Raw genomic sequence first — 22,833 nt, 5'->3', positions numbered from 1 at the left:
AGGCCAAGAAGCAATGGGTGGAAACTAATCAAGGAGAGAAGCAAATTAGAACTAAGGAGAAATTTCCTGACAGTTAGAACAATTAATCAGTGGAACAACTTGCCTGCAGAAGTTATGAATGCTCCAACACTGGAAGTTTTTAAGAAGAGATTGGATAACCATTTGTCTGAAGTGGTGTAGGGTTTCCTGCCTAAGCAGAGGGGTGGACTAGAAGACCTTCAAGGTCCCTTCCAACTATTCTATTCTATTCCATTCCATTCCATTCCATTCCATTCCATTCCATTCTCTATGCTCTATTCTCTATTATTCTCTAGTCTAATCTAGTCCAGGGGTCAGCAATCTGTGGCTCTGGAGCCGCATGTGGCTCTTTCACCCCTCTGCTGTGGCTCCGTCGCTCAAAATACGCATCACAACCGCCAATGTGCGACACCCGCCGGCATGCGATTTATTGAGCTTTTCAACCCCCGGTACGCCAACCCTGGATAAATCCCAGAAAAGAAAAGTTTCAGAAGAAAACAGAACATTTAATTCAACTACATAGGCTAGTTTTGTGGCTGCTCAAGAAATTCGTCAGCCACGGGAAGGGTTTTGTGGCTCCTGGTGTTTTCTTTTCTTTGGGAAACGGGTCCAAATGGCTCTTTGAGTGTTTAAGGTTGCAGACCCCTGCTCTATTCTATTCTTCCAGAAGTTGTGGGTGCTCCAACATTGGAAGTTTTTAAGAAGAGGCTGGACAATCATTTGGATTAGAACAGGGGTCTCCAACCTTGGCAACTTTAAGACTTGTGGACTTCAACTCCCAGAATCCCTCAGCCAGCAAAGCTCCAAAGTTGAAGTCCACAAGCCTTAAAAGTTGCCACGGTTGGAGATGCCTGGCCTCGAAGACCTCCAAGGCCTCCTCTTAGTGACCTCCTCTCCTGACCTCTATTCTAGGTCAGCAGAGACTTAAAGAGGAGAGTTGTGTTGACGATGTCATCAGAAAAATCTGGGCCTCCCCTCCACATGAGCCCCCCACTCTTGCCTCTCAGAGGTTTGCAAACAGAGGTGTGACAACATCGCAGCTCGGGGTTGTGCGTGCCAGACGAGACTAAAGAGGAGAGTTGTGATATCTGACGGGCGACACCAGGACAGCCTTGGAAGCTGTCAGTCTCTCTCTTTTTTGCATTGTGAAATTTTACTTTCTGTGCCCGTCAATAATTTGTCAAATCTGTTTGATCCCGTCTCTATACCAAATTCCTCCTTATCTTTTTGATACCTAGATTTGATCTGTAGATATGGCCACCAGTCAATTATTATTATTATTATTATTATTATTATTATTATTATTATTATTATTATTATTATTACTACTACTACTACTACTACTACTACTATTATTATTACGATTTATATGCCGCCTTTCTCCCTGAAGACTCAAGGCGGCTTACAAAATGACAAATTCCAATACAAATCACAATGAAATAAAATTAAAATCAGCAACCCTATTAAAAACAGTTTAAAATTATAACAGTGTACCCCCAAATGGATCAGTTGAGTTGACAATGTAGATGCCCTGTTCTTTGAGTGATTCATTTGTTTTTGAGGTTTCCGCAACTATCTAAAATATCCTTGTACCTGTACATTTTATCTATTGCTAGGGCATTGGGTTATATCATGGCCTCCATTACTGAAAGCCAATTTGGAATCTTCTTGTGTTGTTTTAGCCCAATTTCCTTCCACATTTGTAATAGTGTATCCCGTAGCCTGTGTCTGTGGAAGTATGATTTTCTCCCCTTTTCCTTGTCCCATAAATATGCATGCCAGCCTCTCTGTAAGTCGTGCCCTTCTACCGTCAAAATTCTTTTATTTTCTAAAGTAATCCATTCCTTTATCCAGACTAAATTGGCCACTTTATGGTAGTGTTGTGGCTCTGTTGCCTGAGCTTGGGCTATCGACAGATGCAGACTCTGAGAGTGAAGGAGAGGAGTTGGCAAGGCCTCCCTCTCCAGGACCCTCCTCTCTGGCAATGCCTCCAGTGGACACCGAAGGCCAAGAGATAGGCCCAGAGCCAAGCACGTCCCTGCAGCCACAGGTGGACAGCGACGAAGGAGATAAGTGCTGGCTGGATCCTCGACAGCGGCGCAGGGAGAAGCGTGCGCAGCAGAGGGGAAGGCGTGCCAGAGATTAGCTGAGTCACTGGACCACACCCCACAGGGTATAAATGTGGGTGTGGTGGCCGGTTCAGTTTGTGACAAGCAAAAACTAGAAATAATCCATGATCTCTGTGTTACTGGGCTTTGCCTGCTTTATTGGACTGCATTTGGACTAATCCTTGTATTGCTGAAACTTTGCCTGCTTTATCGGAATGCTTGCAGTCTAATCTTTGTTTTGTGTGAGTAAAGTCTGAATTGGCAGCTAGCCACTGGGTTGCTGCCAGCTTTATCTTCAAATACTTTGTCGTGTGGCTTATTAACTCTGGGCCGTCTGTGGGGGTGCGTGTGTGGGACGGGGACAGAACAGGTAGATTTCCCATGCTGGGAGTCCAAAGCCTCCTCTGCTTCTATTGTCCTGCAACGTTTTTAGCAAAATTCTGGGTTTTTTCCCTCCCCAAACCAATTTCCTAGTGATTTTGTTCAATTCTACAAAGAATTTATATTAGTGAAATATAACCCGGTTGGAAACCAGCTCGTTTCAGAAGCCGGAAAAGGTGTTTTAAAAAGGGAAAAGAATGACACACAAAACCATTTTCCATCTTTCGCCGGCAGAGCAAAAGGAAATCAGAAAGTCAAATAGAGGCAAGGATCCAGAGGCCAGCCCTATCAGAGTGGCAATTCCTTAGGCAAATATTGGTCCGATTCTTGATGGGTGTGTTTAAATATTCATTTACTGTAAAGGGACTAGGAAGGACGGAAAGCAAACACACACACGTAAGCAAACACAGTCTCCACTTGAAGGTCTGCAGATATTCTCAGTCCTCCAGGTCATGGTTGTCCCAAAGGTCCTTATTTTTTCAGGAGGCAGCTGGACTTTCTTGCTTTTTCTTTTGAAGATGTTTCACTTCTCATCCAAGAAGCTTCTTCCGCTCTGACATGGATGGTGGGGAAGGGAAGGATTTATACTCCTTGCAGACAGATGGTTGTTTGCATCCTTTTAGAGGGTCGCTGAGGCCACTTGGAGGTTTCTCTGTGTCCTCAGGGTCACTTGACTGGTGCTCCTGGTTCCTGCAGGCTGCAATGTTCAGCTGTCTAGAGATGAATCCTTCCATTCCTCACCGTCCAAGTCAGAGCTGAAGAAGCTTCTTGGATGAGAAGTGAAAGGTCTTCAAAGAAAAAACAAGGAAGTCCAGTTGCCTCCTGAAGAAGCCCCTTTGGGACAACCATGACCTGAATGACTGAGAATCTCTACAGACTTTTAGCTATGCAATTTGGGATGAAGACCCTTGGAATGGTGTGGGAGTAGGAATGGATTTCCAGAGAGAAAAAAATTGGAGACTACAGGAACAATTAGCACTACTCTAATGACCCTGAGGACACAGATAAACCTCCAAGTGGCCTCAAGGACCCTCTCAAAGGATGCAAAGGACCAGCTGTCTGCAAGGAGTATAAATCCTTCCATTCCCCACCATCCAAGTCAGAGCTGAAGAAGCGTCTTTTGGATGAGAAGCAAAACGTCTTCAAAAGAAAAAAAAAAAAAAAACAAGGAAATCCAGTTGCCTCCTGAAAAAAATAAGGACCTTTGGGAGTCTTCAGCTTGAAGGGCACGGCTCGCTCACCACATACCTGAAAATCTGGAAAAATACGCCTTTCGGTATTTGTTGCCGTTTTCATCGTTCCAAAAATGTGTGGGTTGGCAAGGCATAGGTTTGGTGCAAACCAGCTCACCGCTTTCTCCCCAAACAGGCTCCCCTGGTTGAGAAAGAAAGGGAAAAAAAATCAAATCAAAGGTTTATTTTCCTCCCTCCTGGTTTAAGTCTTGCTTAACTGTTTGCACAGGGCTTAATGGCAGCTCTGCTGATGGGACACCTGATTTCGTTTCTCGGCTGACAATAGCAGAGGTCACTTCCTTGGCGTGGATTCCTGCTCCTCATCAATCCAATTTACCAATTTAGGTGACCCAATAGAAAGGGAATATTTGTAGCTCATTGGTTGGAGAACTGTATGGTCTTTGGTGCTCTCTGAGTTTGGTGGTGGTCTTGCAGATGTTTCATGACCCAACTATGTAACATCATCAGTGCTAGAAGGGAATGGAGTTTCTGGAATGGAGAAAAGGGGGAGGAGGAGGAGAACTGTGGGATCCTTGGCTCTGAGTTTGGTGGTTTTCTTGTAAACGTTTCATGACCCAACTACGTAACTGTTGTGATCTAGGCTTACTGAGTCATTACAATAAACAATTAGTCCCAAACAAACCTGACAGCTGAGAATTACATTCATTCCTAGCTGAGTCCCAATTACTTGCAAAACAAGACCTTTGGAAAAAGTCCTTTGGGATAATCACCAACCTTTATCTTCTTTGACACCCTGCCAAAGGCCTTTTATTTGGCAAAGCCCCACAAAGTTCAGATACAAACAAGGTATGCCGACTGGAAACAGAGTTAGCAACGTTGCTTTCTTGCAAAAAGCCTAAGTGCCTTTGTTTCTCTTTTAAACCTTATGGGAGGGGCCAATCATCTCCTGACCTTACTCCCGAGTCATCCCTTTTGCTTTAGCTGCTCTTGCCTTCTGGCAGCTCTGCGAACGCGTGCACTAGGAACAGGCTCCTCCTGTTCCTCTGCCTCTCTGCTGTCCGACTCTGGGGGTTCCGGAGTCCGCGCATCACTCCCAGATGGCCCAGGCCCCATTTCTGCCTCCGACGCAGAGCCCTCGTCCAGGCCTTCCCCAGACTCCAGGACTGGCCCATGTTCCTCCCCAGCCTCCTCACTGTCCGACTCCGTTGCCAGCTCCGCAGGCTGTTGGCGGACCACAACACTAACATCATCAGTGCTAGAAGGGAATGGAGTTTCTGGAATGGACAAAAGGGGGAGGGAGAGGAGGAGGAGAAGAACTGTGGGATCCTTGGTACTCTGAGTTTGGTGGTTTTCTTGCAGTTTGGTGGTTTCATGACCCAACTATGTAACATCATCAGTGCTAGAAGGGAGAAGGGTTTGCTTTCTATTTAAAGACAACTGGCTTGTCCTGTTAGTATTGATGGGAGTGTTGTTTTCTTCTTGGTGGTCCCTTGATTAGACTTTTGTTTAGCAAGTTGGTAGTTGCTTGATTGGGCTATTGTATTGGGGTATAAAGCAGAGAGCAAATCCCCACTCCCTTCTAGCACTGATGATGTCACCTATCTGGGTCATGAAACGTCTACAAGAAAATATCCAAGAAGAGAAGAGCTGAAGGCCATCAAATAGGTCCAGCTCCTGTGGGCAAGCCTTCTCCACCTGGATAGGAGAGGACAGGAAAAAATTCCCAATTTGAGTAATGATCCTTAGATGATCCTAATAATTTTGTTCCACTTTCACTGCTCTGATTTGGAAGAAACCATCATAGAGAACCATCCAGGAAGGTGAGGTGGGTCTAACAGGCCTACCTTGCTCATTCCACGCTTCTACCGCCATTGCAAGATTCCGCGCCTGGATCTCGCCTTTGTAAACTGGGATGGTTACATTATGACCCATAAAACAGGACACTATATCGGTGCCTCCTAAAATCAGAGAGAGAGAGATAAAATCTTGTCAGGGCAGCTCACCAAAGGGTCAAGGTTCCTATGTTTAAGAAGCAAATGGTGGACGAAACATCTAGAGATGATTCCAGTTTGCCCATAAGTCATAGCTAGCTCTAATACCTTATCAGAGTGTTTACAGCGTGACTACTATTTTGAGACAACCCAGGAGTAAAATACAGGACAGAGAGGTTTTGTCATTACAAACAGTGGTTTATATACAAGACGTCTATATACAGACAGACACGTGGTAGGCACATACCAGGCAAGCAAGCAATCTTCAACTCTACACGGAGAGCTACAATGCAGATAGAACACAACAGAGTGATACACAAGGAGAGAGGGAGACGCCCTCTAATGGCCTCCCTTATATAGATAGCTTCTTAAAGGGGCAATAACCCTGCTGACTCATCCTCAGTTATCATCTCGGTTTATTGCCTTACAGCGGCTGGGTCAGCTTTAAATCATCATTACCCTGACAGTCCTTGTCTCTAGTGGCTTGTCCAGTTGAGATCGTCCAGTTAGAAAGCTCGACACTTAATTAGACTCAAGGTGGATTCAAGGCTCACCCAGAACCTCATCATAGCCAATGTGACGCGGTGGATGTTGGATTAAGGGTGGAGACATCCAGATTCTAGTTCATCTTCAAACACAGAAGTTCACGGTGACTTTGGGATACCTCATCTCTCTCAGCCAAACAGCTAGGGTGGACTAATAGGGAAGGTGCAGTGATGGGATTCAAATAATTTAACAACCGGTTCTCTGCCCTAATGACCGGCTGGGTGGGCGTGGCCATGGTAGGCATGGCCAGGAGGTGTGACAGGCAGCCCTCGGCCTCCTGTACCCGCCTGGGAGCAAAAATGGGCCTAGAAGGGCTCTCTGCAGCCTCCTGGAAGTGAAAATGGGCTACGGGGGTGGGGGGGTGGGGGCCGCACCCCCGCCCCATTTTGGACCTAGGCCTCCCTGCACTTACCTGGGAGCCAAAATGGGGCGTGTGGGGATTCCCGGAAGGGGTGGGGAGGGAAGAGGCAGGGGCAGGCAGCAATTTAACAAACCGGCTGAATCCCACCGCTGGGAAGGGGCTGTCCTGCCTAGGGAGATACCCTGGTTCCCTACAAAGTGACTTTGGGCCAATCACAATCACCCAAACCCTGGAAAGATCTCCGATAACTTGAGTTTCGTGCTGCCCATGAGTTGAAGCACAGATTCAGGGAGTAATGAATTATCTTAGCCACCTAAGCTTGCAAGTGTCAACTAACCATCTTCAGATGTTGCACTGGTCTCTCCAGAGGCCGCTCACTCCTAGCCTGACCTACTTCAGTTTGTGGGTCAAAATTAAGAGGCAGACTATCAGTCTAATCAACCAACCGATGAAAGACAATGGTCGAGCTAAATTTAGGTGAAAACAAAGCAGGCAAGATAGCGTGGCTATGACGATGAGCAGTGTCCCTTGTCCTCCTCACTTATACCTGCACGAGTCTCGCACGCAGCTTTTCGGTACCTGAAATGGAGCCCAGGAGGACACTGCTCTTGATGTGCTTGTAGACGTACTCATAACTTTGAGGCTTGAGGGGCGACCCGGTGGACAAGATGGTGTGGAGGGTTTGAAGGTTGTGGGTTTCACCTTGAGAAGAAAACACCAAAGATGTAAATTCAGGTCCACCGACCCTCCCTTCCATTTCAACAGTGTTGTGAAGCTTGGAGAACAGAATACTATCTCCCTTACAACCAGTTGTGGTGGGGCCGATCTGGCCTGATCACAGCTGGGACTTCCAAGTGTTGAAGTCAAAGACTTTTGATGGACTCCCAGATTTAACCAGGCGAAGTAGAACCAACCACCTGTTCTGCCCCAGCTACGGACCCCAAAGAACGCAGCACACACAAAGTCTATACAAAACTTAAATTTACTAAAATAACTCAGTCTGTTTCAAAACAAAGGCTGTTAATAAACTTTCTTAACAGCCTACAAGAAACCAAAGATAAAGTAATCACAATCTTACTAAGGTTGGCAGAAAGCCCAGAAGCAATTTGCAGAGAATCCAGACGCGAAGGAGAATGAACTCAAGTTGTTCCCTGCAAATTGCATCAGTCGTCATCCTTCCTTAAATAGGCTAGGGGAGTGGCCAATTAGCCCCAAGCCTTACTCTCGAGGAGACCTCCTCCTGAAGAGCCACTCCTGCCTTTTGGCAGCTCTGCGCGCCCATGCATCGAGAAGAGGCTCCTCCTCTTCTTCCTCTTCACTTATGGGAGCTTCTGGAGTTCTGAAGGCCCTGGCTGAATCCCTGCCTCTGGCACCACATCTTCTCCAGCCTCCTCATTGTCCGACTCGAGTGCCAGCTGCACAGGCTGCTGGCGCAGCACCACACCAGCCTCCTCGCTGTCTGAATCAGCCACCAGCTGCACCGGCCGCTGATGGGCCACACCACCACCATGGGGGAAAATTCTAAACTCAGGCCAGTAAACTAAAGGAACACGAGATGTTTCTTGCCCAAAGCATTTCAAAAGAAGCTCAGTTGGTGGTGTTTTTACTCAAAATGTCCCACCACCTCTTCAAGGGGTCCCAGCAAGTGTTTCAATCAATGACTTACAAGATGGTGGGAACGTAGCCACGACATTCCACCACGTCAAGTCAACCAACTTCAAGCTTCAAACCATGTCAAAAGCCAGAGCTCATGTTTAAGTACATGTCTCGGCATCTTGAGACTTGCTGATTGGTTTTCTATTCATCCTGGCTTGTGATAAGGTAGCAACTCTTTGGGAATATATTACGGGATGGAATGAGAGATAGTCAGGAGAGAACGACCGTATTTTTCGGACTATAAGTCGCACTTTTTTGTCTCCCAAAAGGAGGAGAAAATGTCTGTGCGTCTTATAGACCAAATATTGCTGAAGCCCTGCCCACCCGCCAGCCATTTTTTGGCCTCTGTACACCCTGTTTTCGGGCCTTTTTCAGAGTTTTGGTTTTTTTGGGGGGAGGGGCTGTTTTCAGGGCTTTTTTTCGGCCTGTTTTTTCAGCTTTTTCTTTTTTTTGGCCCTTTTTGGGAAAAACAGGCCAAAAAAGCCTTGAAAACGGGCAAAAAAAAGCCTTGAAAACGGGCCAAATAAAGCCTTGAAAATGGGCCAAAAAGCGCCTTGAAAATGGGCTGAAAAAAGCCCCCAAAACGGGCCGAAAAAAGCCAAAAAAATGGGCCAAAAAGAGCCTTGAAAACAAGCCGAAAAAATCCCCCCAAAACAGGTTGAAAAAAGCCTCGAAAATGGACCAAAAAAAAAGCCTTGAAAACAGGCTGAAAAAAGACTGGAAAAGGGCCCGAGAAAGGCCCCAAAAAAAGGAGGAAGAAAACTTTTTGTTGTTGTTTTCCTCTTCTAAATTTAGCAGCATCTTATAGTCCGAAAAATTACGGTAGGCTCCAAAATTAAAGGGAAACAAGAAAAGCGTGATCGGGTTCAGTTACTTTGCCCATAACATGGTGGTTACTTCGGTGGTTATGGGCCACGTGTGAATTCAGCCAAACCACGGTTGAACAAACCACCGTTTTGTGTGATGCAAAACCCCAACTGGTGCCTTAATACTTACACGGCTTCAGGTTCTTCTCTTCCAGCACTGCCAACCACTTGGCCCCCGTCCCAAGGATGGTAATTCTGTAGCCAGAGAAGAACAATCCTTGTTTATGATTGATAACCTCAGATGTGAGTTTCTTCAAGGAATTCTCGGGAAATTAATTTCTACTGCCAAGTGAAGGATTCGCAGAGGGGAACATTTTCATGGAATATTAAGAAGTTCGAAAAACCTGTTTTCTCCCATCAAGGTGTCCCACCACTTCAGATGGTCCTCCCACTTTTCCAAACCTCTACAAGCTACACAGAGAATTCCTCTTGACCACAAAAAGTGGCTTCTTATATGGGGGAACGGGCCCTGGATCTAAAGCAGGACACGTGACCCCCACGTAGAAAAACTTGGGTCAATGTGCAACAAATCAAGGAAGGTTCAAATCCCTCAAAAAGGAAGTCTGATTCTGCTTCTCAAAGCTACTACTCAAAACTGAGAATCCAGCTGAGCAACAGATCTTCTCCTAGATCAGGGGTGGGCAACTGTGGCCCTTTTACAACCTGTGGACTTCAACTCCCAGAATTCCTGAGACATTCTGGGAGTTGAAGTCCACAAGTTGTAAAAGGGCCACAGTTGCCCACCCCTGTCCTAGATCTTATCTAGGACCGTGATGGTGAACTTATGGCATACGTGCTGGAAGTGGCATGCAGAGCCATCTCTCCAAGCATGCCAGCCGTTGTCCGTCGCTCTTTCGGGTTCCAGCACGCACACATGTGCGCCAGGCAGCTGAACTTCATGCGCGTGGGAGTGCCAGAAACTGGAAGAGCAGCTCCGCAGCATGTGCTGGTTTCTGGTGTACACGTGTGTGCTGGCCAGCTTCGAACGCACCGGAAACTGGGACCTCCTCTTCCGGTTTCTGGCACTCCCACGCATGTGGGCCAGAGAGCTGCTTTTCTGGTTTCTGGAACTCCCACGCATACATGACAGGGAGCTGCTCTTCTGGTTTCCGGTATTCCCGTGCATGCGTGCCAGGGAGCTGCTCTTCCGGTTTTTGGAGCTCCTGTGCATGTGCACCAGGGAGCTCCTCTTCCAGTTTTCCAGTGCTACCGTGCATGCGCGCCAGGGAGCTGCACTTCTGGTTTCTGGTGCTCCCATGCATGTGCGCCAGGGAGCTGCACTTCCAGTTTCCGGTACTCCCGCGCATGTGCACCACGCAGCCACTCTTCCAGTTTCTGGTGCTCCCATGAGCACGCGCATGTGCGCACTCCCGTTTTGGCACTCGATGCCAAAAAGCTTCACCAACACTGATCTAGGAGGACTTCCTTGTCTTCTTCTGAAGCCTCATCAACCTCATTTATCAATACGCTGAGAAGCCGAACCCTCTGAAAACGCACCAGGGTCCCTCTGAAGACGCTTAGCCAAGTTGGGGCTGATGGTTTACATACCCTAATCGATCCACCAAGTCCCACAAGACGTTGGGAGAAGGAACCAAGGGGGAGCCGTCGTACAGGACCACCGAGGCCCCCACCGCGAGAGCAGACACCAGCCAGTTCCACATCATCCAACCGGTCTAGGGTGGAAAGAGGACAATTAACTTACGCCGAGCAGCTTCTCAGAAGGTCATAAAAGGGGATGACATGACCCCGGGACACCTCAAACGACGTAAGTACAAGCCGGTTGCCAAGCGTCCCAATGTAGATTAGGTAGAAAAAGCTGTTGCTTTTCCGTCTGTTTTTAGACCTGCGAAGACGTGTTTTTTGCACATCTCCGAGACACCCCACGCAAAGCGAGGCGCCGTCAGCCAAGCGCAACCTACGGCTCAGGCGCTAAGCGTGATGTAATTTCCCAAGTCTCTTGCAAAACAGTATCCACCCCCCCCCCCCGTCCCGCCCCCAGGCAGAAGAACCAGCCACCTGAATATTCCAGAAATATCCTCTAGAGCAGGGGAGTCAAACTCGATTTCATTGAGGGCTGCATCAGGGTTGTGTTTGACCTCGGGGGGGGGGGGGGGCAGGGGACATGGCCAGCTCGACTTCACTCGTGTCGGAGGCGCCTGTGGTGGCCCGAGAGCTCTGCCAGTGAAAATGGGCTTCTGAGTTCTGCTTTCGGCTGCCACGGCCTCCTGCATCCCTGTGTCAGTGAAAACAGGCGCCCGAGCTCCGTTTTCGGCTGCCACCGCCTCCTGCATCCCTCTGCCAGTGAAAATGGAGCTTGGGAGGACTGAGCTCCATTTTCGCTGGCAGAGGCACTGCGAGCCAGTCCTGTGCTGTTTCCAAGGTGGCCCCGTGGGCCAGATCTAAGCACCCCGTGAGCCGGATTCAGCCCCCGGGTCTTGAGTTTGACGCCCTTGCTCTAGAGAACTTCCACACTATTATCTATACAGGCAGATGAGCTGAGAATTTTAGGGGTTAAAATGTGCTCCAAAAAACTTGGATCGGCTTATGGGCGAGGGGGAGACGGTCATTCCCGGTAGTCCTTGACTTACAACCGCAATTGAGCCCCAAATTTTTGTCACTAAGCAACTGTTTGTTAAGTGAGTTTTGTCGCATTTTTGTCACCCCCGTTGTTAAATGAACCGTTGCAGTTGTTAGTCACACAGTTGTTGAGTGAATCGGGCTTCCCCACTGACTTCGCTGGTCAGAAGGTCGCAAAAAGGGATCGTGTGACTCCAGGACACTGCAACAGTCCTAAGTACATGCCAGTTGCCAAGCATTCTGAATTCTGATCACATGACCGCGGGGATGCGGCAAGTATAAAAACGGTCATAAGTCCCTTTTTTCATCGTGTTGTAGCTTTGAGTGGTCACTAAATGAACAGTTCTTAAGTCAAGGACTACCTGCACGTTTTTTAAAATATCCACATTACTGTCTTCAACTTACAACCAGTTCATTTAGTGACCGTTTGAAATGACAAGCGCGCTGAAAAAAGGGATTTGCGACCCGTCCTCGCACTTACGACAATTAAAAGTGTCCCTGCAGTCACAGGTTCAAAAAATTCAGGCATCTGGCAACTGTTCACATACTTACGACCGTCGCAGCATCCGGAGGGCACATGGTGGCCATTTGGACTACCAACAAAGTCAAGAGGAGAAACAGAATTTGCTTAACAACGGCATGGTTCACCTTAGTGACCGCAGTGATTCATTTAAGGACCGTGGCAAAAAAAAAAAATCATACAATTCGGCATGGCTCACTTAATGAACACACTGCTTAGTGTCAGACATTCCAGTCCCAATTGTGGTCTTAAGTGCTTTACAAAACCCTAGTAAGACCCCACCTGGAATACTACAACCAATTTGGTCACCAAAAAGATGTTGAGACTTTGGAAAAAAAGTTCAGAGAACAGCAATTAAGATGATCAAAGGCCTGGAGACTATTTTTTTTTTTTTTTAGCATATGGTTGGTCACACACAGTATTAAAACACTTCATTTTTACAGGTTAAAAACAATTAAAACAATAAAAAAAAACAGTAAGAAAACCTAAAAGGAAAACAGAAATAACATTTCAAAGTTTAGCCTGGAGACTAAAACCATACGAAGAAGAGCTGCAGGATTTGGGTCTGGCTGGTCTAGAGAAAAGAAGAATTAGGGGGGTAAAGGTAAAGGTTCCCCTCGCACGCCCCCTAGAGTTGTTCCCGACTTTAGGGGGCGCTGCTCATCTCCGTTTCAAAGCCGAAGAGCCAGCACTGTCCGAAGACGTCTCCGTGGTCATGTGGCCGGCATGACTCAACACCAAAGGCGCCCGGAACACTGTTCCCTTCCCACCAAAGGTGGACCCTGTTTTTCTACTTGCATTTTTGACCTGCTTTCAAACTGCTAGGTTGGCAGAAGCTGGGACAAGTCACGGGAGCTCACCCGTTACGCGGCAGCACTAGAGATTCGAACCGCTGAACTGCCAACCTTTCGATCGACAGTGTCGACACTGTCAAGCTCAGTGTCTTAGCCACTGAGCCACTGCATCCTAATTAGGGATGACATGATAGAAGTATTCCAGTATTTGAGGGGCTGCCACAGAGAGGAGGGGGACAAATTATCCTCCAAAGCACCAGAAGGCCGGACAAGAAACAATGGATGGAAACTGATCAAAGAGAGAAGCAACCTGGAATTAAGGAGAAACTTCCTAATAGGGAGGACAATTAACCAGGGAAACAGCTGGCCTCCAGAAGTTGTAGGTGCTTCATCGCTGGAAGTTTTTAAGAAAAGATTAAAAAGTCACCTGTCTGAAATGGTATAGGGCAGGGATGGCTAACCTCTTTGCCATCGCGTGCCAGGAAGGTGTGTGTGTGGGGGGGTAGGTTCACACGCACATGTGCCCACACCCATAATTCTATGCACCCTGCCTCTCTAGGAGTCTCTAGAGGCTGGGGACAGCAAAAAACATCACTTCCTGTCCAACTGGAAGTTGGGAAATGGGCCATTTTGGGCCTCCGGAGGGCCTCTGAGGGGGTCAGGAAGATTGTTTTCGCCCTCCCCAGACGCATAGAGAGGATCTGGAGCAAAGTGAGAAAGAAAAATGGGCCTTCCCCCCCCTCCCAGGCCCTCTGGAGACAGGAAACAGCCTTTTTCCCTACTTCTGGTGGGCCCAGGAGGCCCAAAAATCAGCTGGCTGGCACGCACATGCGCACCAGAGCTGAGCTGGGGTGCCCACTGATATGGCTACGCGTGCCACCTGTGGTTCGTCATCACGGATACAGGGCCATGATGGTGAACCTATGGCACGTGGTGCCCAAAGTGGCACGTGAAGCCATGTCGCCCGACACACGCAGCCTTGCCTGTTTGTCTTCCAGGTTTCTGGCGCACATGCATACATGACAATCAGCTGTCCTTCGTGCACGTGACAATGCCGAAAATCGGTGTGTACATGCACTAGAACCCAGAAGTTCGGCTTTCCCAGAGTGCGGCCCCAATGAGCGTGTGCGCACAACGTTTCCGCATGACTTTTTTGGCACTCGGTGCCTAAAAGGTTCGCCATCGCTGGTATAGGGTCTCCTATTTGAGCAGGGGGCTGGACTAGAAGACCTCCAAATTCCCTTCAAGCTCTATTCTATTGCATTGCATATTCACCCATCCTTTTAAAACCATCCACGGATAAACAAACTCTGCAAATTTTAAACCCCAAAATACCGTGAAGCTTCTGCCACCTGCAGTTAAGCCAATTGGGGAAAATAAAAACACGGCAAACATTTCAAAAGAATGGGCTTATCCGCAGAGGGGCTTATCCGCAAGTATACGGAGTAATTGATTTTAATCTGCGTTAATCTTGGGTTAATCTAATCTGGTCTCCTTGGAGGACGAGGAAGGATTCTCTGGAAGTGCGCAGACAGCGCGTGCAGGAGTCTCCAAAGGACGCCCCGTTTGAAGACTCTCCACAATTTAATATTTGTTTTTATGGAAAGAAAACGTCAACGTAACAACATCTATAGAGGATGCAAAAGAGACAATCAACCAGCCCAAGAAGAGAACAAAAAGACTCAGTGTCCAGGTCAGCAGAGATTAACTTCAGACCAACAATCAGGTAAACAATACCCCAATCAAGAAACTGCCAAAGAAGACAACAGCAAACAGCCCACCCAAAGAATCTCTAAGATCACCCCCACCAACACTGATGGAGGCAAGCCACCAGAATATAAACTGACAGCAAACAGCACTCCTTACTAGCACTGATGATGTTATCTAGTTGGGGCATGAAACGCCTGCAAGAAAACAAGCAAGCTCAGGGAGCACCAAGGACCCCATAGTCCTCCTCCTCCTCCTCTCAACAAAACCCATCCCTTCCAGCACTGATGATGTTACCTAGTTGGGTCATGAAACATTTGCAGGAAAACAAGCAAGCTCAAAGAGCACCAAGGATCCTACGGTCTTTCTTCTCCTCTTCACCTCCTCCCCTTTCCCTTCTAGTGCTGAATATGATACCTAGTTGGGTCATGAAACGTCTCCAAGAAAACAAGGAAGCTCAGAGAGCACCAAGGACCCCTCATGTCAACCCTGAGCTACAAATATTCTCCTTTAATTAAAGAAAAAGTCACTTGCCGTGGTGTAGTATATGATGACGTCATTACTACTCATGTTCCCATGAAGGATATGTTCTTTCAGGTGCTGAATCAAAGTTCCCTGCAGGGACAAATAAAAGAAAAAGAAAAAAAGAAATAAGAAAGGAAAAGAGCTTCAATTGCATTAGAAAGCTAAAATGAATATTTAGTCTCTTTTACATTTTAATTAGCAAAACTTTTGAGCCAAGCACTCAAATAAGTAACCATTTGCACACCCAATATGATGTATAATGAGCCTTGGTGGCGCAGCAGACTAAAGCGCTGTTAAATAGCACCAGCTGCCTACAATTACTGCAAGTTCAAATCTCACCAGGCTCAAGGTTGACTCAGCCTTCCATCCTTTCGAGGTAGGTAAAATGAGGACCCGGATTGTGGGGGCAATAAACTGACTTTGTATAAAAAAGAACACCGCTTGGGGGGGTCGAAAGCCTTAATAAGCAGGTATATATACAAAAGTATGAAGGCTATTGCTTAAAAGCATTGTAAGCCACCCTGAGTCTCCGGAAAAGGGCGGCATATAAATCGAACCAATAAATAAACAAACAAACAAACAAACAAACAAACAAACAAACAAACATTTCACAATGATTCTGGAACATTAAGCTTTCTCACAGTCCAGCCGAGGTACACGGGATCAAATCCTGCAACGGCCACACAAAATGGATCACGTATAAATGTGGATAGAGAAATCAAATGGATCCATTTCAGGTTGCAATCCAGGGCAAACCACTTCTTTTATTTATTTGTATCCCCACCCCCTTCATTATTTTTAGAAATAATTCGAGGCAGCGAATACATCCCATATTCTAACTGCCTCCTCCTATTTTCCCCACAAAATCCATCCCTCTGGCCAGATAGCTTTCGTTGCTAAGGCGGAACTAGAACTCACTGTCTCTTGGCGATTGGCCCAAAGCCACCTAGCAGGCTTTCATGGACTAGAACTCAGTCGCCTGATGATTGGCCCCCAAGTCACACAACTGGCTTTCGTTGCTGAGGCAAGACTAGAATTTCCTGTCACCTGGTGATTGTCCCAAAGTCACCCAGCTGCTTTATTACATGCCTAAGGTGGCACTAGAATTCGCCCTCTTCTGGTGATTGGCCCCAAGTCACCCAATTGACTTTCGTTGCTATGGCAGAACTAGAACTCACTGTCTCTTGGCAATTGGTCCAAAGCCACCCAACTGGCTTTCATGGCTTAGGCAGGACTAGAATTTACTATCTCCTGGTGATTGGCCCAAAGCCACCCAACTGGCTTTTGTTGCTAAGGCGGAACTAGAACTCACCGTCTCCTGGTATTTGGCCCAAAGCCACCCAACTGGCTTTACTACTGCCTAAGGTGGCGCTAGAACTCACCCTCTCCTGATGATTGGCCCAAAGTCCCCCAGTTGGCTTCCATTCCTAAGGCTGAATTAGAACTCACCATTTGAGTCTTTGGAGAGGGGCGGCATATAAATTTAATTAATTAAATTAAATTAAATTTCCCTAACTAACATCTTTTAAAATATAATTTGCAATGTGATAAACAATTATTTGCATTTCTTAAATCTTACAAAAGTGACCACTCCTCTCTATCATATGTGACATACTCCTAATATCCGTGCGTTCCATCATCATCATCTTCTTCTTCTTCTTCATTTAACGATCCCATAATCCCTTGCGGGGTGGAGCCCAGGCAACTGAATGGAGCTGAGTGTTTACTGGCCAGATGCCCTTCCTGTCGCCAATGCAGAGTTTTGTTCAGCAGATATATCCTCATCGGTGCCCAGAGAGAGAAATATTTGCCTCTACCTAGGATCGAACTCACAGCCTCCCGATTGTGAGGCGAGAGCTCCACCTCAAGGTTACCGCACCATTCCTAATATCCGTGCATTCCGTGCCGTACGTGAAATAAATAAACAAGGGACACTCACCCCTGCAGAGTGCACCATGCATTTCGGGGCGCCCGTCGTGCCCGAAGAGTACATGATAAAAAGTGGGTGGCTGAAAGGGAGCTGCTCGAACTCCAGCTGGGGCGCCTGGTCTCCCTTGCCCGTTCCAAGAAAATCTTCTAAAAACACGCTGAGTGGAAAAAGGGAAGAAAAGGGTGAAAATCACAATTCCATATTACCAGTGGTGAAATCCAAATTCTTTTACTACGGATTCTGTGGGCGTGGCTTGGTGGGTGTGGCAGGGGAAGGATACTGCAAAATCTCCATTCCCTCCCCACTCCTGGGAGAAGGATATTGCAAAATCACCATTCCCACCCCACTCTGGGGCCAGCCAGACGTGGCATTTGCCGGTTCTCCGAACTGCTCAAAATTTCCGCTACCGGTTCTCCAGAACCTGTCAGAACCTGCCGGATTTCACCACTGCATATTACTAAGATTTTTCTATAACCCATTAATTTTATTGATTAGCCCTTGGGCAGTGGTGGGTTGCCCCCGGTTCGGACCGGTTCGCAAGAACCGGTAGTAAAACCGGTGGGAGGCTCCGCCCACTGACCCGGACATCATCAGAAGCTTCTGCGCATGTGCAGAAGAGTGTGCACGGGCACGACGCAAACCAGTAGTAAAAGTAAGTAGAACCCTGCCCTTGGGCCATATCGAAGTGCAGAGTTCCAGAAACAAATTATTACTAAAAAATTGATAAAAGCAAATTTAAAATGGAATTGGATAAAATACAATTTAAAATGAAATGGATAGATTAACGCTTAAAATTAAGGAAAGGGAAGAAACGGAATACTTTTTAACATGGGACTCGTTTTATCAATGGCTAGCTAGCCAATAAAAACAGAAGTTAGAAATAGGGACATATAAGGGAAGGACTAATTTTATAAGGAAGGTTTATTAAAATGGATAAGCAAGTACTACGATTATTATGAGATCAGTACCAACGTGATGAATATTATTGTAAATATTATGATTATTATCCCTCAAAATTATTTGTACACAGACAACACACCATTTATTTAGAAATGGAATTTCTTATATGTAATAAAACTTTTTAAAACTAAAAAAAAAAAGAAATTGGAATAAAATAGAGTCTAAAATTAAATTGGAATAAAACACAATAATTTAAGATTTAGATAAAATATGATAAAATTATATTATACTAAGATTTTTCTATGCAACCATCAGCATGCCAAAGCAGGGTCAACCTTGGGAACTCAAAAGGCCCCCAAGTTAATGCAGAAAGTCCTTGATTTACGACCACAATGGAGCCCCAAATTTATGTCACTAAGTGAGACATTTAAGTGAGTTTTGCCCCATTTTACGACCTTTCTTGCCACTGCTGTTAAGTGAATCCCTGTGATTGTTAATTTAGTCGCACCGTTGTTAAGTCAACCTGGCTTCCCCGTGGACTTTGCTCGTCGCACGGTCGCAAAAGGGGATCACGTGACCTTGGGACACAGCCGCGGTCATAAATATGAGTCATTTACCGGGCGTTTTGATCATGTGACCATGGGGATGCTGCGAAGGTCGTAAGTGTGAGAAACGGTCGTAAGTCACTTTTTTCCAGCACCGTTGTAACATCGAAAGGTCACTAAACAAAACTGTTGCATGTCGAGGGCTACCTGTACAGGTATTTATTCCTCCACTTACAACCCTGCATTTAGTGACCGTTCAAAATTATGCCACCACCGAAAAAAGTGACTTTCAGACCGATCCTCGCACTTACGACTGTCACAGCATCTCCGTGGCCACGGGATCAAAATTTGGGTGCTTGGCAACCAGCACGTTTTGCAGTATCCCCAAGGTCACATGATCTCCATTTGTGACCTTCCCAGCCAGCTTCCGACAAGCAAGGTCATATTCACTTAACGACCTATGATTCACTCAACAACCACGGCAAAAAAATTGGGCGCGACTCACTTAACAACCACCTCACTTACCAATGGAGGTGTGGTCGTAAGTCAAGAACAACCTGTACTTTTATGATAAGGTTATATCTTGATTTACGACCACACCTCCATTGGTGAGTGAGGTGGCTGTTAAGTGAGTCGCTCACAGCCAATTCCCATAACATCCTTCAAAGCTTTATACCTGTTTGGGATTCTGGAAATATCTATGGATTCTCTTGAAGATACGTAGGGGATGACAACAACTTTTTTCAGATCTGGAAGTCCTAAAAGGAAAAAAAAGGATCAGGAATGCAAAGATGAACAAATAAGAAAAGGCACTTAAGATTTATATACTGCTTCACAGTGCTTTTACAGCCCCTCTCTAAGCGGTTTACAGAGTCAGCCTCTTGCCCCCAACAATCTGAGTCCTCATTTTAGTGACCTCAGAAGGATGGAAGGCTGAGACAACATTGAACCGGTCAGGATCGAACTGTTGACAGTGGGCAGAGTTAGCCTGCAAGGCTGCGTATTCTAACCACAGCACACCATGGATGGATGGATGGATGAACGCAAGGAAAGAAGGGAGGGAGGGAGGGAGGGAAGGAAGGAAGGAAGATAACACTAGCAATAGCCTGTAGACATTTACAGCTCTAAGCAGTTTACAGAGTCAGCCTCTTGCCCCCAACAACCTGAGTCCTCATTTTAGTGACCTCAGAAGGATGGAAGGCTGAGTCAACATTGAGCCAGTCAGGATCGAACTGCTGAGAGTGGGCAGTTAGCCTGCAATGCTGCATTCTAACCACTGCACAGGAGGGAGGGAGGGAGGGAGGGAGGGAGGGAGGAAGGAAGGAAGAAAGGAAGGAAAGAAAATAACACTAGCAATAGCCCTTAGACTTATATACCGCTTTATAGAGCTTTACTGCCCCCTCTAAGTGGTTTCCAGAGTCGACACATTGCCCCCAACAATCTGGCTCGGCAGAATTAGCTGCAGTCCTGCATTCTAACTCCTGCGCCAACCAGGGCTCCTTTATGTTGCATTCAATATGTTGCATTTTTTTATATTGCATTCAGACACAGAAAGAAACGGCATCCTTTCCAAACCTGGGGGGGGGGGACCTAGTTGATTTACCTTTGACGACACTCTGCAGCTTTTCCAGGTGATTGTGGCGTTTCCCGTTGTAGATGACAGCTTCGACGGAGAAGATTAGCTTGGGTTGAATTTGGGAGAACCGATCCAGGACGCCCTGAGGGGGGAAGACGGTGGGAGGGAACCAGGCATTAGCAGAGAATTCAACAAACCTGGGCGAAAGGGTCACCTTTTCTTTAGAAGCAGTCCTCAACTTACAACTGTTTGTTTAGTGACCGTTTCAAAGTTACGACGGCACCGAAAAAAGTGACTTATGTCCGGGGTTTTTTTCACACTTACGACCTTCGTAGCATCTCCATGATCAAAATTCAGATGCTTGGCAACCGGTTCACGCTTATGACTATTACTGTGTCCCAAGCAGTATTGGGTTGCAAAACTCGTCGCTACCGGTTCACTCATTCGTGCGTCCAGCATGGCTGGGCGGAGCCTCCCGCCACTGCTACCGGTTCACCGATCCCGGTAGAGCCAGTAGCAACCCACCACTGGTCCCAAGGTCACATGATTCCCCTTTTGACAAGCAAAAAATCAACGGGGAAGCCATCTTGTCTTCACAACCCAGGTTACCAACTTATCAATCGCAAGGATTCACAACTATGGCGAGGAAGGCCGTAAAGCTTTTAAAAGCTTCTTTGGGTGAGGGGGTCCTGCCAGCCGCTTTGAAAGAAGCGGTGGTGAGGCCCCTCCTCAAGAAGCCTTCTCTGGATCCGGCTGTTTTGGCTAACTATCGTCCAGTCTCCAACCTTCGCTTCATTGCGAAGGTTGTTGAGAGTGTGGTGGCGCAACAGCTTCCCCGGTACCTGGATGAAGCTGTCTATCTAGACCCGCTCCAGTCCGGCTTCCGGCCTGGACACAGCACGGAAACGGCATTGGTCGCATTGGTGGATGATCTCTGGAGGGCCCGGGATAGGGGTTGCTCCTCTATCCTGGTCCTGTTAGACCTCTCAGCGGCTTTTGATACCATCGACCATGGTATCATGTTGCACCGGTTGGCGGGGTTGGGGGTGGGAGGCACCGTTTTGCGGTGGTTCTCCTCCTACCTCTCTGACCGGTCGCAATCTGTGTTGACAGGGGGGCAGCGGTCGACCCCGAGGCACCTTGCTTGTGGGGTGCCACAAGGGTCGGTCCTCTCGCCCCTTCTGTTCAACATTTATGTAAAGCCGCTGGGTGAGATCATCCGTGGCTTCGGGGTGGAGTTCCATCAGTACGCTGATGACACCCAGCTGTACATCTCCACCCCAGGCCACCCCAATGATGCCCTTAAAGTGATGTCCCAGTGCCTGGAGGCCGTGCGGGCCTGGATGGGGAGAAACAGGCTCCAGCTCAACCCCTCCAAGACTGAGTGGCTGTGGCTTCCGGCGTCCCGATATAGCCAGCTGACGCCATCGCTGGCTATTGGGGGCGAATCACTCGCCCCCACGGAGAGGGCTCGTAACTTGGGCGTCCTCCTGGACGCACGGCTGTCGTTAGAAGATCATTTGGCGGCCGTGGCCAGGGGGGCTTTTTATCAGGTCCGCCTGATACGCCAGTTGCGCCCCTTTCTAGATCGGGACTCCCTACGCACAGTCACTCAGGCACTCGTCACTTCCCGCCTGGACTACTGCAACGCTCTCTACATGGGGCTCCCCCTGGGGTGCACCCGGAGGCTCCAGCTGGTCCAGAACGCGGCCGCGCGGGGGATTTTGGGGGCGACGAGGCGCTCCCACGTGACACCTCTCCTGCGCGAGCTGCACTGGCTCCCGGTGGTCTTCCGGGTGCGCTTCAAGGTGTTGGTGACCACCTTTAAAGCGCTCCATGGCTTAGGGCCGGGGTACCTACGAGACCGCCTTCTGCCACCAATAGCCTCCCACCGGCCAGTACGCTCCCACAGAGTGGGCCTCCTCAGGGTGCCGTCCGCCAGACAATGTCGGCTGGCGACCCCCAGGGGGAGAGCCTTCTCTGTGGCGGCGCCCGCCCTATGGAACAACCTCCCCCCAGAGCTACGTACAATAACAGACCTCCGGATTTTTCGTCGGGCCCTGAAAACCCATTTATTTCAACTAGCTGGGCTGGCTTGAGTCAAATTTTAAACGGATTTTAAATTGGAATGTTTTAATTACGGCCAAAATTATTTAATTATTTTAAACAGTTCTTTTTTAGATTTTGTATGTTTTGTATGTATGTCTTGTTTTTACTTTGGCTGTTCACCGCCCTGAGTCCTACATTGGAGAAGGGCGGTATAGAAATTTAAACAAATAAATAAATAAATAAATAAAACGGGGCAAAAAAACACCTCGCTTTAACAAATGTCTCACTTTAACTAACAAAATCCTGGGCACCCTTGTGGTCATATGTGGAGGACTACCTGTATTTATTTGATTTTTTTAGAGCCAGCCATCTCAGCAAATGATTGTGCGCACCTCATAATTTTCTCCAGGTTGTCCGAGCTCGGATAGACCACGGCATCTCTAGCAAATTGGGACTCAGAGGTCCAAAATAGATCAATTTCTTCTCGCATCCAGAGAGGAAGTTTTTTAGTTTTAGTGAGAGGTTAAGACTTGAGCTATGAGGAAAACAAATTCTTAAGAGGAGTGGAGGAAGGCTAAAACTATACAGTA

The 22,833-nt window shown here is 47.4% G+C and overlaps 1 protein-coding gene across 2 annotated transcripts in view; it reads right to left on the bottom strand.

Moving 5' to 3' along the window:
- Window positions 1–22,833, bottom strand: part of AACS (acetoacetyl-CoA synthetase) — a 62,446-nt gene that overhangs the window by 16,035 nt on the left and 23,578 nt on the right. For both annotated transcript variants that reach the window (XM_070951625.1, XM_070951624.1), the window contains exons 6-14: window positions 20,222–20,336; window positions 19,295–19,376; window positions 17,183–17,330; window positions 15,253–15,333; window positions 10,669–10,793; window positions 9,251–9,315; window positions 7,178–7,300; window positions 5,545–5,658; window positions 3,756–3,881 (exon numbers count right to left, since the gene is read on the bottom strand). In XM_070951625.1, the coding sequence (XP_070807726.1) occupies window positions 3,756–3,881; window positions 5,545–5,658; window positions 7,178–7,300; window positions 9,251–9,315; window positions 10,669–10,793; window positions 15,253–15,333; window positions 17,183–17,330; window positions 19,295–19,376; window positions 20,222–20,336 (979 nt within the window). The remainder of the gene's footprint in view (window positions 1–3,755; window positions 3,882–5,544; window positions 5,659–7,177; window positions 7,301–9,250; window positions 9,316–10,668; window positions 10,794–15,252; window positions 15,334–17,182; window positions 17,331–19,294; window positions 19,377–20,221; window positions 20,337–22,833) is intronic.

Source organism: Pituophis catenifer, unplaced genomic scaffold (genome assembly GCF_029215685.1).
Source record: "Pituophis catenifer annectens isolate HBS135680 unplaced genomic scaffold, rPitCat1.0.hap2 SCAF_10, whole genome shotgun sequence".
Classification (NCBI taxonomy): domain Eukaryota; kingdom Metazoa; phylum Chordata; class Lepidosauria; order Squamata; family Colubridae; genus Pituophis; species Pituophis catenifer.
Note: the sequence above shows the minus strand (reverse complement) of the source record. Positions and strands in the feature narration are given on the sequence as shown.